Consider the following 17,511-nt stretch of genomic DNA (forward strand, 5'->3'; position numbering starts at 1 on the left):
TTTCAAAAGTGTGTATGGAGCAAAAGGCCCCGCATAGCAACAGTGGTCCTGAGAAAGAAGAACAAGGTTGGAGGAATCACACTACCTGATATCAAACTATCCTACAAGGCTGTAGTGACCAAAACAGCATGGTGCTGGCATAAATACACACATCGATCAACGGAACAGAACAGAGAGCCCAGAAATAAACCCCCACCTTTACAGTCCATTAATATTCGACAGAGGAAGCAAGCGCGTACAATGGGCTAAACTTTTTTGTCCAGTAAGTAGTGTTGAGAAGATTGGACAGATGCATGCAGAAGAATGAAACTAGACCACATTCTTACACCGCACACAAGAATAAATGCAAAATGGATCAAAGATTTAACTGTTAGACCCCAAACCATAAAAATCCTTGAAGAAAACAGGCAGATACTAATTTTTTATCAGATATATCTCCCCGGGCAAGGGAAACAAAAGAAAAAAAAATAAACAAATGGGACTACATCAACCTAACAAGCTTTTGCACAGCAAAGGAAAACATCAACAACAACAAAAAACCCCACAGAATGGGAGAACATATTCGCTGATACATCTGATGAGGGGTTAATATCCCAAATTTATGAAGTACTTACAAAACTCGACACCATCAAAACAAACAACACAATTAAAAAATGGGCAAAGGACACTTCTCCAAAGAGGACATACAGAAGACCAGTAAACATCTGAAAAGATGCTCAGTGGCACTAATCATCAGAGCAATACAAATGAAAACCACAGTGAGACACCACCTCACACCTGTCAGAATGGCCCTCGTGAATAAATCAACAAACAAGTGCCAGGCGAGGGTGTGGAGGGAGGGGACCCTTTTGCACTGCTGGTGGGAATGCAGACTGGTGCAACCACTGTGGAAAGCAGTGTGGAGACACCTCACACAAATTAAAAATGGGTCTGCCTTTTGACCCAGTGATCCCACTTCTGGGAATATATCCAAAGGAACCCCAAACACTAATTCAAAAGAACATAATCACCCCTATGTTCATTGCAGTGTTATTTACAATTGCCAAGATTTGGAAGCAGTGGATGGACCAAGTGTCCATCAGTAGGTGAGTGGATTAAAAATACTATGGGACATTTACACAATGGAATTCTACTCAGCTGTAAAAAAGAAGAAAATTTTACCCTTTGCAACAGCATGGATGGACCTGGAGAACATTATGCTGAGTGAAGTAAGCCAGTCAGAGAGAAAGGCAAGTACTGCATGATTCCACTCATATGTGGAATCTAATGAACAAACTGAACTAACAAGCAAAACAGAGACAGACTCGTAGGTGGAGAAGAGATGACGGCTATTGTGGGGGGAGGTTAGGGGTGGACGGATGGAGCAGAGAAAGGACTCATGGACATGGGCAGCAGTGTGGTGATTGTGGGGCAGAGGGGGGTAGAAGGGAGCTAAACGGTAATGGAAGAAAACACAGTCGGATTAAATTAAAAAAGAGCCAGTGGTCAGAGGTTCTTGGTTTGTACAGAAGCAGTGCTTTCGTATGCAGTATATTCATATAAACATGTACACGTATGTACACAGATTAAATCTGGTCAGCGCTGCTTGTGAACGGGTGGAAGCAAGTAGCATCTGTCACGAAGCAGAGGCGTCGGCACTAAGACCAGAACTGCCAAAGTGGAGGGAAAGTCCACTTCGCACACAGCCTCCCGAGAGCAAGCTTCAGGGGGCCTGACCCCTGGAAGAGGCCAGGCTGTGGCAAAGGGACAGTCCCTCTAAGCCACCAGGTCATGGACAACTCTGGAGGTAGAGCGAAAATGCCACCGCTCCTGGAAAAAGCCCCTGGCGGTCTGGTGGGGCCGCGGTCAGGACGAGGGCTCAGGTTGTTCCGTGAGTCAGCTCCTGTGTGAACAGCGTGTGTGCTCACACGCACGCGTGTCTTCGGGGGCGTTCAAGGATCTTAATGGCAATGCTGTGCAGAGAAGGGGCACAGGCAGGGGCCTGTAGTCATGAAGGAGAGGACCCACGTGAGAACTGCACGTCTGAAGGCCCCGCCATCTTAGACTCAGACTCAGGGTGGGGCCACGTGACCAGGGAGGGAGAAGCCCAGATCTTTTGTCAAGGACCGATGCCCTTCTGTGCCGGGTGGTGCCACGGTGCAGGGGGCTGGGCTCCTGCAGGACAGTCCGCTCTCAGCCAAAGGCCTCTGCAGCTCTGCGCCCTTGAGCTGTGACCCGAGCAGGGATCTCGCCGGGCCAAGGATCAGCTGCTAAAGGACAGAGGAGAGAGCAGATGCAAACCCCAGGGACATGAGTGAAGCCATGCAGTGGCTCTCAGGGCAGCGGCCAGGGTGCGTGCCAGAGCCGAGGGCCAGGCTTCCCGGCTAGGACAAACACAGGCAACAGCTGCTTTTCCCAGGTGGCTTGAAAACAGCTTGCTGCCAGGGTTCTTCAACCTTCCATAGAGCCCAGTCCTCAGGGGAAAGAAGACCTTTTTCAAGGTTCTCTCCTTCAACAACAGGATCAGAGATGCAGGCAGGCTGACTGCAAGGGTCCCCTGCTGACTCCTCAGGGGCACGCACAGGGTCGGCCTTCTGCAGCCCGTCCCACCCCGTGCCGCAAACCTGTGGTGCCAATGGCGAGGACCGCACCCCCCTGCTGGGGACGGCCAGCCAGCGCCTGACCCAGGAGGGGCTGTCATGGAACCACATCACTACACAACCAAATGCCTGCAAGCAGAACTCGGCCCCAGGGCCTCTGCTCCAGGCGGCCCAGGCCAGGGACCTGGCACGTGACCCTCTAAACCTACCCAAGGCCCCAGCCAAAACGTGGCCCTGCTGATTGCCACCAGATGCTGCAGGGATAGATACCAACGTGCCCAACTGGTAGAGACCAGTGACAGTGAGGCCTAGGGGGAAGGTTGGCAACATGGGGGTGGGGGAGTGGCTCTCACCGCTGCTCAGTCCCTCCCCCGTACTACGGTCCCCAAACCCCTTTCAGAGGTGGCCACTGTTTGCTACACAGGGCAGCAGGGGCCGGGGGGAGGGAAGACCTACACATGCCCGGCAGCTCCCTTGCCATTCTGAAGCTGAACCGCCCCCTCGATTTCCGCTCTCGGGAAAATCGATCACCATGTTCGGGTCCCGGCCATGTCACGGGAAAAGTGACTTGCTATCCGGGGCCTGGACACTAACATGAGTAACACCAAAGGTGACACAGATTATACAGGAACATGATACGGCCAGGGGCCCGGCCTGGCATCAGGGGTCACACCGCATTCCCCACCTGCTCTTGAGGCAAATTGGGATTTGTATCTTATTCAAAAAGGCAAAGCCACTTTATTAGAAGACGGGGAGAACGACAAACTCTCAGCAACACTGTGTAAACACAGGTGAACTGCAGTTTGATTTCAGTAGTTTATTTTGGAGACAAGCAGTGCAAGAGGCGGATCACACCTTCCCGCTCCCCCGGGGCTCGGGGTCCGCCGAGGAAAGGTGACGCACAGACATTACAATCAGGGTTCCACACTCGAGTCGTGTAAACGCGGCCAGTCAGCGGGCTGGCTGGGCAGTTCTGTTGGCACCCACCCCTCACCCCAAGCCCGCAGGCAGCAAACCCATCCCTGTGGAGCCCGGACAGAACATTCCTCCAGGCATCTGGCTCAGCAGCCTCTCCCAGACCACGTGGCAGAGCCCAGAGGCCTTCCCCTCTGCCTCGAAGTCCACGAGTGTCTAAGACACCAGGGCACACTGAGGGGGCCCTAGACACTGTCTCCAGCACTCACACTGTCCTAGGACGGCAGGGCCCCGCACTGGCCCTTCTGCGGAAGGGCCTCTGGCCTGCCTGGACCATGGTCATGACAGCCAGCTGGTGTTCTGTCTGCTGCCACCAGAGGCTGGGGTGACTCTAAGTGGGGAGGGGCACCATGTTTTCTCACCCCAGGGTCTGCCGCTCCTTCACCCCTGGCTGGCTCAGTGCTTGGGGCTTGCAGTGAGTACGGGAACGGACATCAGGTCCACTGGGCAAGGGTGGGACAGGCAGACATGAGCAGGACCAACGAGAAAGTGGCCACCTCCTGCCTGGGAAGTGAGCCCCAGTTGCCTCGATGCCAAGGGGAGGCTCATCCCAGCTTGCTTCTCGGGAAAGCAGGCTGCATCAGGGCGGGGGCGTCAGGCCCACCCTTCAGAGCTCTGGTCTCGACCAAGGACGCAAAGGTGACTCTCAGAACAACTCACCCACAGTGGTGGCTCAAACCCTGGGCACAGGTGGGATCAGCCTAGGGATCCCCAGCCAGGCAGTCCCCTCCAGGTGCTAATGAGCCACAGAGCTTGGTCACAGGAGGAGGCCCTCTCTCCGGGCTGCATGGGACGAGTGGCCGGGGGCCACATGGATGCCCAGGAGCTGGGCTGGATGTGGAGAGAGGCAGCAAACCCAGGGCCTTGGCCTCCTCAGGAAGCTTCCTTCCCCTTCCCTACTTGGGAGGGACCGGGCAGCAGCAGCCCAGACCCCCTGTGTGGAACTCCCCAAGGAAAGGGAGGCCAAGGCCTCTCCAGCCTGGGCTCATGCTTCCGGGAAGGGCAACCACACACCCGGTGGGGCCTCAGGCCCTGCTCCTCCCAAGGCTGGGGAGGCGGCCAGCAGAAGGGGCACCTGCGCAGGGGCGGCCTGGGGGTGGGCCTGGGAGAGAAGACAGAAGAGGGGAACCGTCCACTTGCTCTGTTCAGTGCCAGCAGCCTAACCAAGGGCGACCCGACCCCCACCAGGGTCCCCTGGGCCTGGTCCGCAGCAGCCATCAAGACCAAAACGTGGATGTGCACACACGCTCGCACACGCACTGCAACCACACACACACCCCCCGCCTCACACTCAGACCTAGTGTTGAAAACACAAGCGTGTGTAAACTCAGTGAGAGATCTGTACAGCAGGAATGAGGCAGGAGGTCCCTTCTCCCCGAGGCTGGACCACTGACTGGGGTTCTCTTCCATCGTCCCCCCAATTCCTCATTCAGATAACATCAGAAAATCAGGTTAAAAATTTTAAAAAAAATCAGAACGTCGGGAATTCTTAGTCAGATGTCACCACTGGGTGTCACGTGACCAGTGGCTGTGCTGTGGCCCACGCCGCCCTCTGGGTCCTGGGCTCCGCAGCTACTGGGAGGAGGCCTTGGTGGCCAGAGAGGCCACACAATGCTGCTGGAAGCTGGGCGACACGGCGGCGGTGCAGCCGAGTCTCTGGTGCGGCAGCTTGGCGGTGCTACCCGCACCCACGCCACCCGCGTCGGCCCCCGCCGTCCAGGGCGGGTCCTGGCCCACCATGCTGCTGCAGCAGCCGGGGCCGGCGCTGCATGTCCGCTCGCCCGCCTGGCTGTCCGTCTGCTCCGCCAGGAGCCTGCTGTGTCTCAGTGGGGCCGCATCCCCCACGGCCGTGGTGGCTGCACCCGGGCCCTGCAGGACGGCGGTGATGTGGTTCAGGAGGTCCGTGAAGAACTCGCTCACACCCTCGTAGCCTGGGGGTGGGAGAGACAGACAGCGCTCAGCCATGGGGAATAGGGTTCAGGCTGCAGGCGCAGAGGGAGAGAGAGCGCAGCAGGTGGGGGGCGCCGATCCGAGCTGCACAGCCTGACTCAGAGCCAGGTGTACACAGCCCCACAGGGCTGGTCCTTGAATTCGCTGCCCCAGAGCGTGAGACACGGCAGAACTGGAGCCGCTGAGAAAATACCCCCCCAGGCATAGCTTCAGAAGCTCCTTTAGTCACGTGGCACAGCTGGAGGTGGCAGACTGGAGGACCCCTCCCCCTCCCCTTCTGAACGGAAAATACCCCTCTCCACCACGTGGCCTGGCCTCAGCTTCCTCATGTGTCGGCTAACTCCCGGGGAGGCTCCTGTGGGCACAGCTGAGAGGGCGGGTGGTGCCTGGTCCATGGTTGCTGCCCCCAGAATTGAGTCCTTACCCCCCACATATCTGCAGGCTACTGCATGTGCCGAATGCTCTGAGCCTGCAGGCCCAGGGGCAAAGACTGAGCACCCCAACTGACACCCAACATTGGGGGGCCCAGGTCTCCTCAACAGAAACTGCTGGGGCCTGCTGTCCCCACTGCAGATGCGAATGCGCATGTCAGCACATTAGTCCTTGGGAGCCACCCCCGAGCAGAATGAGAATCTGGGGCAAGGATTTTGCTGACTCCCAAAAACTGCTTCGCAAGACATACAACACAGGGCGGGTGCCCCACCTTCCTAAACCCATTTGGCAGGGTAAGAACCGGGCACACGGCTGCAAGAACAAGGGTCAGGATGGGAGGTGCATCCCTGAAGACAAGTGTGTCCGCTCAGAGGGGCCCCGGGCACAGCCCACACCCCGGCCCATGCGGCTGTGAGCCCACCAGCACGGCAAGCGCGCAAGTGCGGGAACGGGCAGGGTGCGTGAACTTCTGCAGAAGAGCCTGCCCAGAGCTGAGACGGTGGGGTGCTCAGCAGACAGCTGCTGAGGTTTGCAGGGAGCCCGTGGCTGCGAGGGGGCAGCAGAGGTGCCCCAGGAAAGATAAAAGTGGGTGAGGAGCTGGCCCACACAGTGCCTCCGTGGGTAGAACGTTCCTGTGATTAACCTTCATAATTTGGAGAGTTAAGTGACTGGCCCCAAAGGAGGAAAGCACCATCGAGAGGTGGACTTGCGACTGTTCACCATGAGGGTGAGGATGGTGAGGATGGTGAGGATGTGCTGGGCTGGTGTTCATCCAGGCTCAAAGTGCCACCCCGGGCCCAGGGTCGCCCTGCTTTACAGAGCAGGACACAGCGCCCCTAAGTGGCAGAGCCAGGATCTGAGCCAGGCCCTTTGGTTCCCCCGTGCCTTGAGTACCAAGTGGTGCTGGGCACCGACCCCAGGCCTGGGCTTCTTTCACCCCTGGGGCTCAGGGAGAAGGGCAGGGCTGACCTGGGCCCTGTGAGAGCCACCAGCAGGAGCACTGCTGGGTTTCCAGGGAAGGGACACAGCAGAGGAGGTGAGCTGGAGCCACGCCAGGCCAACACCAGGCAACAGAAGCCATTCCCTCAGCAACCACTCGGCTCTCCCCAGATGAGGTCTGGAAGCCCAGGGTGGGGTCTGTGCACTTCCTGGCATGGGACAGGGGCCTGAGGGTAGACAGGAGGCCAGGGAAGGCCCCACAGGTCTCGGTGGTCTCAGTGACCTGGCCCAAAGCCGTGCAGGCTGCTCTGGGCCCACGGCTCTCCAGCTGAGAGGCGAACCAGCACCGCAGGGCCCCAGCTGGGGGCCGGGCCGTGCCAACGCCATCTCCTGTCTCTGCCAGATGGGAACACTGTTCCCACTGCACAGAAGTGAACGTGGGAGGAGGCCCCCAGGGGCTGAGAGGCAGGAAGCCTTGTGGTTAGGAGTGCCGGGTGACTTGGTTGCCAGGTGACTTTGGACAAGTCACCCAGCCCCCGCCCTCCATGTCCCTATCGGTAAACAAGGCGCTGTGGTAAAGCTCTCAGGGCAGGCCTGGAGAGGCGAGACCTGACAGGCACTAGGAGGCCACCAGGGCCCATTCTGTGCACCTCACCCCCCCTCCCCCGGGCTCCTACAGCCACCAGGGCACACACCCCAGTCGTAGGGAGCACTCTCTGGGGGCTCAGTGCCCCACGTGTAACCTGCGAGGCTTCTCCCTCCAGCGTTCTTCCAACTCTCTGAGTCTACACAGGCCTGTGGCACTGGCAAAGACTTGGCCCACAGGGCCAGGAGAGGAGGGAGAGAATGCGTGCTTATGCGGGCCCACTACTCGCGCTCCCTGGCTGGGTGTACACGCCTGACCCTGCAGCCCCAGCAGCAGGTGGGGCTGGGGCTCATGGCGGGCTGCAATTACCCCCAGGCCCCACAACCCACGAGGCACGGAGACGGCCCCGTCACCTGCCACAGACACCAGCCCCTTCCATTCACCTGGGAAGGCGTTGATGTCGATGACAGCATGCTGCCCTGTCTGGTTGTTGATGATGATGTCGATCCCGAACAGCGACACGCCCAGCGCCTGCCGCAGGGCGCGGGAGAGCTCCCGGATGACCTCGTCACTCGGCCGTTCGAACACACCCTCGATCTTGTCCAGCTGCCGGACACAGCACACACAGGAGTCAGGCCCGGGAGGGAGGTCAAGCCGCACCTTGCAGACCTCAGCCGAGGACGCACGACAGGGCCAACCCCGGGGCAGTGCCAGCACCGCCACTTCTGAGGTCCCGCCGAGGTCCCTCCACCAGGCAGGTCCCGGGTGTCTGGGGCCCGTTACCCATCTAGTCCTTGTAACGAGCAAGGAGGGGGTGTCCTTACCAGCATTTTACACGCTGGGAAGCTGACACTCAGGAAGGGTCAGGGCCACACAGCACGAGCGTCCAGGGCTGGGTTTGTGCCCACGTTTGTTAGCCTCTAAAACCCAACCGTCTCAGCGGGAAGGAGACAGTCTGCCGTGGACCCAGGAAGCCTTTAGGGGGCTGGAGAGCATGAGTGGGACCTCCATGGTGGGGAGGATTTGGGAGAAGGAGAGAGGCACCAGGCGAGGCACGCCGGGAGCAAGGGCGCAGAGGCCAGAACCGTGGGAGAGCTGTGATGGCCAGGAGTCAGGGCAGAGGTGGGGCACAGGGGAAGTTTGTCAGCATCTCCGCAGTGGCCCGCCACAGCCCGAGCCTCAGATAGGATGGTGCAGGGCTCTGTGGACCAGCCCAGTCCTGGGCAGGGGAGAGTACAGGGCTCCTGGGCGGGGCTCACCAATCTCCCCTTCACAACAGTTGTTAAGTATGGTGTTTCTATACTAACTCGCATCCCGTGTGAATGGACTTCCCTAAAGGGGCTACTCCGCTGCTCCCAACAGACGCCTGGGTCCGAGTTCACTTCCAGCTCAGCTTCCACGGGCCCGGTGGGCTGCCCCTATCCCGGCAACACCGCTGCTCCCTTTCTGCCCCAGTCACAGCTGGCTGGGGGCAGGCACACGCGTCTTCCTGGACTCAGTGCACCCCCCCCCCCCCGCCCCCCCGCCAGGGCCTCTGAGCAGGTGCAAGGTGGGGCCTGGGTCCGAGTCCGACAGGGACTTCCTGCGCTGCAGTCTTAGGGAAAAGGCTGGGCCGCTTGGGGCCTCCGTCTGCTCATCTGCCCAATGGGCCCGATGCAGCTTCCCCTCCAGACTATCAGGAGCAACCCTGAGGTCCCTGATGTGGTGGGACAGCACGTGCCTGGCGGAGAGGAGGTGCTCCACCTGAACTCTGCGGCAGGGACAGCTCCATGTTGCCTCCCATCGGCCAGAATAGGGCTCACAGGGGCTGCTCAAGGAATGCTGGCTCTGGAGAACTGTGGGCTCAGGGGCCCAAAGGGAAGGAGGGGAACTGACCTCTCCGAAATGAAAGTGAAGCTGGGTCAAACGTTAAACACAGAATCACCACGTGACCCAGCAGCCCCACCCCTGGGGTGTGCCCAAAAGGACCGCAAGCAGGAATCTGCGTGCTGGTGCTCACAGAGGCATTCTGCACAGAGCCGAAGGGTAGGAGTCACCAGGGTGTCCGTCAACAGAGGGACAGAGGGGCGGACAGCGTCTCCCACACAGCGGAGCGTCACACGGTGCTGCGGCGGGGATGAGGCGTGTAGACGTGAGGCTGAGTGAAAAGGCCAGGGCAAGAGCTTGCGTGTCGGACGCTTCCCTCAACATGAAGGGTCCGAAGAGGTGAATCCACAGCCAAAAAGCAGGTCGGTGGTTGCCGGGGGTTGAGGGGAGGGGCAGGGGAGACTGCTAAATGGGGCGGGGCTCCTATCAAAGTGGTCAAAATGTTTGGGAACCAGACAGAGGGGGGTGACTGCATAACACGGTCAATGCACCTAACACCACCAACTTGTCCACTTTAAAAAAAGTGAGGCTGGCCCTGGCTGGTGTGGCTCAGTGGGTTGGACATCATCCCAAAAACCAAAAGGTCACCGGTTCAGTTCCCGGTCAGGGCACATGCCTAGGTTTTGAGCCAGGTCCCCCACTGGGGACATGCAAGAAGCAACTGATCGATGTTTCTCTCACACATGATGTTTCTCTCCCTCTCTTTCTCCTTCCCTTCCCCTCTCTCTAAAAATAAGTAAACAAAATCTTTTAAAAAAGGGAGGCTGGGTCAGGAGGGCTGGGGACAGAGCCCTGGGCACCAAGGACAAATGGTCCTTATCCCAGCCCAGGACGCTGCAGTGGCAAACAGGGAACCACCAAACTCGTGCCAAGCAGGGACCCATACTCAGGACACTCGGGCAGCGGCTGTGCTTCAGCATGACACCCCTTCCCCCTGCGGTCTCTGCATGTCATGAGGGGAACACTCTCTGAGGGGCTGTGACAGGCACCCATCACTCAGCACCTGCCCAACTCCTGGTCACTGTCTCCAGTGAGGAGCCAGAGGCTCAGACCATTTGGCAGTTCCCCTGGTCCGGCCCGCTGCGGGCTCTGAGCCGTCAGGGACCCTCCTGGGTCTCATTTTCCCACCTCAGTAAGCAGGTGACACAGACACCTACACGCTGTGGGACTGTGGGACCATGGGACTGCGGCGAGGGTCCAGAAGGCTGATGACTAAGGCTCACAGCCCAGGCCCGGCAGCAATGGGGCTCCAGCCGCAGCATCAGTACCAAGTCTCCTGACCCATTGTTTATCAAAGCATTTTCTCGGCTCCCTAAGGAATCTCAGAAATCCTTGGGAAGCCCTTCGAGTATCTGAAATCAAATCTACCTAGGGCAAGACACAGGACTGGAAATCGTGCCTGTGGGCAGAATCAGCAAGGAGATTCTAGAAAACAGGGCTGTGACTGCAGAAGTGAGCGGCCTCAGGTGGCTTGCCTGTCCTGGCTACGCCACACACCTGGCACTGTGCCGGGAGCTCCCTGGACCCACAGCAACCCTGGGCGGCAGGATGGAGATACCGAGGCTCAGAGAAGACACACAGCTGGGCTGTGGTGGAGCTGGGGTCGGACCCCAGCACCCACACTCTTAGCCAACACCCTACACCGGTGTTTGGGGCCTGCAAGCTGGGTGTGGGAGCTGGGTTCCCCCTCAGGGTACCCAGCTGTGGATGGGGGAGGCTCCCTCCAGGCCAGGGCAGGGCTCCCTGCAGGAGACCTAGAAGGGATGGAGGGCCAGCCTACAGGGGTGCAGGAGAGGCTTCCGTCCTAAATGGAAAGGGGATGGCCAGCTGCATTTCCCTTTTTAGCCCTGGGGGTTCCTGAACAGCAGCCATGAGCTGGGGCAGGAGGAAACAGCCGCAGACAGGCCCGGAATACCTCCAGGCTGACTCTCCCGTTTTACAGATAAAGAAACAGGCTGAGTGGGAGACAGGTGACTCTCCGAGAAGGTCATTTTGGGTGGCTCACTCTACTTGAGGCCCTCACAGGGACCCTCTGGCCTTAGTTAACAGCCCCAGCCTCTTGTGAGATCTGCAGAACGCTGACTGCCCACTGCCCTCTGCCCTCTGCCCTCTGCCCTGGCCGAGCGATGTCGGACAGCTTCGCAGGGAAGAGCCCTGTGGAACTGGGCTCACCTAAAGTGTCTGAAGCTTAGGAGACCAGAAAACCCTTTAAAAAAAACCAAAACACCTCTTTCTTGCACGGACTACTTACATCTTGTAGTGCACACACCAGGCACCGAGGTCACTGCACTGTGTAACGCCTACTTGTCCCCAGGCTTCCCTGACTGGGAAACTTGCTCCTGAGAAACATCTGTCACCACCTCGAAGGATGCTCGTGCTCCCCCCAGGTCCCTGCCCACACCTGTTCTGTGAAACCCTCAGCACACACCTGGCTCCTCAAAGGAACCAGAAACACACAAGGGACCGGTGGCCTGGGCCGGGCCGGAGGTATGAGGCGAGCTCAGGCCCTGACAGGGAACGGGAGGGCACGGGACCCAAGGCGCGGTCTGCGCTGGACCTCATTGGTGGGCCAGCCCAGGACAGCGAAGGGGACACAGGCGAATCCTCCCAGAACAGCCAGGACAGCTGGGACTCAGGGGAGCAAGAGACCCAGCAGATGGCCCCCGGTTCAGAGGAAGTGGCAACGGAGGCTTCTGGCTTCCTGGGCTCGGAGGGACAGCAGAGGGTGGCCCTGTGGCAACTTTTAAATGTCTGCTTCACAGTCTCCAGTGAGATAAAAAGTCCTAAACTCCTGGAAGGCCCAGCTTTGGAATCAGACTGATCTGAGTCCAGTCCAGCTCTGCCCCTGGTCAACAGCCCTGTGAGCTTGGAGAAGCAGCGCAGCCTGGCCCCTCGGGAAAGCGGAGTCGCCCTGCCCGCCCGCACCTTCGAGGCCAGGTCAGGGCCCAGCTGCGATGACACAGGGCATCCAAGAGGGAGCTGGACACACAGCAACATCCTCTGACCAGCTGCTCTGAGCTCACCACCGCCGGGAACCAGCCCCACAGAGTAACAGCGGGCTCCTTACACTTATGGGACTCCCATGGACAAGTAAAAAGAGATGGCAGTGCCTCCCACCCCTTTCAGCAAATGCCTCCTGGCTGCGGGGATTCCCTCACGTGGGGAGAAGAGTTACAAAGTCTTCCACCTGCAGTAACCCAGTGGTGCGCAGGCATGGCATGAAGGCCATCGGTGCGAAGGCCAGAAGCAAGCAAGAGGGACCTTCGCAACCTCCTTGGGTCCCAACCACCCAGCTCCTTTGGAGAGCTCTGCCCTGGGACCCACAGCCAAGAGCATGCCCACAGCAGGCTCACACCAGGCTGCCACAGCGGGAGGGGCATACCTCGGTCAGGACTGACGACGACTCTGGCTTGGACACATTGTGGCTGTTGAAGAAGATGGACTCACGGTCTGAAAAGGCAAACACAGAGAGAAGCGGGTTAGTAGCTGAAAGGGATGGCGACTCCAATGCCCGACACCAGGGGGCAGCACCATCCCAGCTACCAGTGACAGTGGCTGCAAGGGCCTTCAGTCTGAGTGTCCAGCAGCCGCCGCCTGGGGCTCCAGAGAGCCGGGCACCCCCAACCCTGAGGAGACACTACACCACTCACAGACACACGCCCATTCAGGGCTCCTGTTTCAAATTTTCTTCCCACATGTAATGGAAATGACTGGCTCATTAGAGCCCACCAAGGCTACCACCATACAGGGTCAGATCCGGTTCTCCCCAACACCTAAGGCCCCTTCCCAAAGCGTCATGTGTCTTCCGGACACAGCATCAGGAAGGGGGTCGGGGCGTGCGGCTCTGTGAGCAGGAAATGCTGCGTGTGTGAATTCAAAGGCCGGGATGAAGCGGTCCGGGAATGGCCCTTCACCCGGCCTCCCCCAGCCCTTGCTGGCATCTGCCCACGGAGCTCCTTTTCCGGGTGGCACCTGAGAAACAGCCAGGCTGCCATCGGCATGGGAATGTTTCAAACACAAAGAGTTCCGCTGTTTCCCAACTATTCAGGAGAAAACAGGAACTCAGAACATGGGTTTCTGCAGGAAATGTCCAAGAAGGTACCCTGTTTGGCTTTGGAAGTGGGCCCAGCCCCCGGCAATGCCCTCTTTATCCCCCTGGTCCACGCCCATCTCTACTGCACCCCTGTCCATCAGTCCCACGGGGGCACCGAGACAGGCAGGCTGGTCCCGAGGACAATGAGCGCAGTGAGGCCGGGTTATCTGTTTGTCCCTCAGAGAGGAAGGGAAGGCCAGCCGGCCCATCAGAAGCGGGTTCTTGAGCACAAATGCAAGAACCACACAACCATGAGCCGGGGCAGGTTCCGGAAAAGGCTGCCTATCACCACCCATGAACCTCCAAGCATGGCAATGACCACGAGCCACCATCTGGCCCCTGGGCCCCAGGACACCTGGCTTATCGCTGGGATCCAGGTCCTGAATGCAGGACAGAAGGCCGAGCACCATCGTATACCAGGGCCCAGGCCCAGGGGCACCTTCTCTGGCTGCTGCCAGCTCCCACGGGTTCCAGCACCACGGCGACAGGACAGTCACACAGGAGGAATCAATCGGGGCAGAGGCCGAGCAGGCAGGCGCTGAGATGTACCTGGCGTCCTTCCTGCTAGCGAGGTACACAGGCCCCTGGCCGCCCCGGTGTGCCCGGCAGTCCTCCCGCCGCTCCGACCAGAGCTGGTCCAGACCGGGGGCACGAGAGACGGTCCCGGGGAGGAGCCTGGGGAGAATAAACACCCTGCAGGGCATGTGCCGAGCAGCTCCCCAACCTCTGCTCCTAAGCACTGACTGGCAAGAAGAGCGAGCCTTAGGGGTGGAAAGCCGTACTGGCCAGAGGCTGGAGCTGCTGGGATGGGCACTCCGGCCTTCTGTGGGCACTGCCCACCTCCTCACCCTGTATCCCAGCCTGGCCCAGCCCCACCGAGTTCAGGGCACCTCCCACCCACCCCACGGGTGCCCAAGGTCAGTAGGCAGGATGGCAGAGCAGGCCAAGGGGTAGGAGGGCCATCCAGAGCAGGTGGACATAAGCTCAGGGAGGCTGGAAAGCCCGCTGGAGCCAAAGGGTGCACCACGGGGGCTCAGCCGTGCCGTGTTGGGGCGGAGAGGAGCGCTCAGAGGGCCGTCTGGTGCCCAATGAGCTGGACAGACCACACCACCCAACTCCTCCTTGTGGCTTGAAGATCAATCCGAAGTGTGGCCCGTTTCAAGGGGGACCCGTTCCTCTCCTGGCTGATCCTGCCTGGGCCCTGGCCCAAGGGCTATTCATGCAGGTCAGGGAGAGCGGCCCTCAGCCCAGACCTGCCCTGTGTGCAGCTGGAGTAGCTTCGGGGGGGAGTGGGGATGCTGGAAACTGCTGACCGAGGAGACTGCGGGGAGCGGACATGGGTCAGAGTGACCCTTGGCACCGGTCCCTCGGGCAGCGGAAGGATGTCCAATCCCTCTAAAGATGGCCCAGCCAGGCCCTCGCATGCTACCAGCAGGACACCCTGGGCCCCACCCACTCTGTTCTCTAGACACAGAGCCCTGGAGAGGAGCCATCACGTCTCCCTGCGGGGGAGGGAGAGCCACGAGAGGAACATGGGTTTTTTGTCCCCAGTTTACAAAATAAGAGGAGCGAATGACAAGATTCATCTCCAAATACCCAGTAACTCAACGGTGTGGCCAGGAGCTACGGCCACACTTTCTTCAGGTCCTTTTGCTTAATCTTCTTGTCTCTCTCTGGGGGCAGGGGGCGGGGCTTGTCACAGAGCTGCAGGTGGAGGCCCAGGTCCTGTTACAGTTCCCGTGTACTTGTCACCTCTGTAGGGGTCCAGCCCTGACCACCCTGTCCAAGGAGCTCCCCTCATGCAGTGGCACCCCAGGACCCTCTCATCTGGTGCCACAACAAGTACTTCTGTTATCTCTTTCCTGGTGTGCAGTTTCTCCCACTAAAACGTAAGGACACAAGGACCAGACATGTGGCTGACCGGTTCCCTATCGGGTCCTTTGCCCAGGGCTGGGTGCACAGCAGGTTCAAGGACACACGGCATTTATCGAACCTCAGAGGCTCTGGGTGAGAGACCAGCTAACTGCAGACTGCCGGCCACATCTGGCCTGCCACCTGCATTTATAAATAAAGTTTTATTGGAACACAGCCATGCCCACTCATTTACGTAGTGTCTACAGTGCTTCCACAGTTCAGTGGCAGCATCAGGTAACCACGATGGAGCTGGAAATATTCACTCTCTGGCCTTTTGCAGAAAAAAGCTTGCTGACCCCTCTATGTGTTAGGTGGTACTATTCTTTTACAACCCCCGCCCACCAAGGGAAAAAGGCCCAAGATGGTAAGGGTCACCAGGGCTCTGTGTCCGCAGAGTAAAGGAAACGAGAAATAAGCTCACTGCACAGGAGGGGAAGCAGAGGAGGTGGAGACAGGGCGCAGTCTCCCCACGACTGTGAATCACAGGCAGAGAAGGGGGTGTCCCTGGTGGCTGGCACTGACCGATGCCATTCCCTGCGTGAGGGCCTGACTAGCTCCGGCGAACGCAGCCTGCAAGGTGCCACTGGCTGCGGACACACCGGACTCCAGGGACGCTGAGGTGGAAAAACCAAAGTGCACCTGAGAATCCCCAAGAACAGGGCAGCTATGGAGGGAAGGACCTGTCCCCCCCACCCCCCATGTCCTGGAGAATCCTGCTCGACTGCTCCCAGCGCCCGGGGGCCACCACACTGGGCAAAGGGGACCAGAGACTGGGAGGGGGGGCTGGGAAGGGCCCGGAGCCCCAGGCCCCCACCGATGGGTCCAGCTCCAAGGGCCGCCATCAGGTTACGCTTCTCACTCGGAAAGACAGCGTGCCTGGGAAAAGAACGAAGCTGCGCCGGCTCCCTGGGCGCCACCCCAAAGACAGCAGACACGGAATCAGCTTTGGGGAAGGAAGATGGACATGGCGGAAGTTACTCGGCCTGCCTCAGCACAAGAAACCTCTGTCCATCAGTTCGGTGGGTCTGTCTGTTCATGCATTTGGCCCGGTCTGCATTTTATGGCGAACTGGCACTCGGAAATGGCCACAGGACACACCGAGCTGGAGCCCTCGTCCTGAGACAGAGGACACAGAGCCTGCACCCTGCTGGGCCCAGTCCTTTGCAACCAGGGGAAACGGGGGACACTTTTTGTGTGGAAAAGAAGGCAATTGTGGTAAATTTCTTTGAGAGATGGAGTGATTTCGTTTAAAAAAAGGAAAAAGGAAGGACACTACCTAAGGTATAACTACTCTTAATCTTATACATTTTCTAAAGATTTAAAGCATGTATCTTTTAAAAATAAGAAAACTAATAAAGAGGACTTTGAAAAAGTATCAGTCCCTGCAGCCCACAATTCACAAGAATGCCTCTTGGTCGTATGTGGTCACATAGAGAAGGACTCCGCAGACATCTGTCCGCCCACCTCCAGGCCATCCCAGTGCGGGGGTGCGGGCTGGGACTGGGATGAGCCCTGGGCCGTGCTGAACCCTGACAGCCGCCTCGAGCCCTGGAGTCCAGGGCAGGCTGGGAGGTGCCTGCTCTTGGCGCCACGCTCATGGGAAGAAGGGCTGAGAGGAAGACAAGAACAGCTGGGCTTCGACCGAGGGAGTGGCACGAAGCCACAGGGCGCGGGTTGTGACAGGCAGTCCCGGCAGAGGGACTTAGGAAGACCTGTCTGTCTGCTGGGGGGGGGGCAGGGGTGGAGACAGCATAGCCGGGGCGCCCCACCGGGTGGCAGCGGGCTCCCCTCGCAGAGCCTGGGTGCCACATGCTCCAGCCACCAGGCCAGGGCCAGCTAACGCCCTCCAAGGGGCCTCTGGGAAAGCCACGCTCACTCCCCAGACGCTGCCCCATTCCAAAGGTTTCCATAACTTGCCTTGGAGATGCCTTCAGAACCACTAGGGCATTCTTTTGAGCAGCCCCAGTACCAGCAAACCCTCACCCTAGTGTCTGTTTTGGAAACAGCCACGGGTCAGCCGGTGTCAGGTGGGCAGCTGAAGAAAGGCTGGGCCTGTGGAAACACCAGCCTCCCTGAAAGACCCCCCAGGTGCCCGAAATGGCAGCAGCATCCTGCCAACGCCACTGCCGTGTGACCTCTGAGGGGCACTCAGGTCTCTCAACCTGCGGGACACAAGT

At 59.1% G+C, this 17,511-nt stretch overlaps 1 protein-coding gene across 5 annotated transcripts in view; it reads right to left on the bottom strand.

Moving 5' to 3' along the window:
* Nucleotides 1-3,376: 3,376 nt before the first annotated feature.
* Nucleotides 3,377-17,511, bottom strand: part of ITPK1 (inositol-tetrakisphosphate 1-kinase) — a 133,872-nt gene continuing 119,737 nt past the window's right edge. For 3 of the 5 annotated variants that reach the window (XM_053928078.2, XM_053928079.2, XM_053928082.2), the window contains 4 exons: nt 13,970-14,095; nt 12,710-12,777; nt 7,905-8,067; nt 3,377-5,485 (listed from right to left, as the gene is read on the bottom strand). In XM_053928078.2, coding sequence (XP_053784053.1) covers nt 5,127-5,485; nt 7,905-8,067; nt 12,710-12,777; nt 13,970-14,095 — 716 coding nt within the window. In that variant the 3' untranslated portion in view covers nt 3,377-5,126. The remainder of the gene's footprint in view (nt 5,486-7,904; nt 8,068-12,709; nt 12,778-13,969; nt 14,096-17,511) is intronic. The other 2 variants (XM_053928080.2, XM_053928081.2) reach the window with 1 other exon arrangement.

Source organism: Desmodus rotundus, chromosome 7 (assembly GCF_022682495.2).
Source record: "Desmodus rotundus isolate HL8 chromosome 7, HLdesRot8A.1, whole genome shotgun sequence".
Taxonomy (NCBI): Eukaryota; Metazoa; Chordata; class Mammalia; order Chiroptera; family Phyllostomidae; genus Desmodus; species Desmodus rotundus.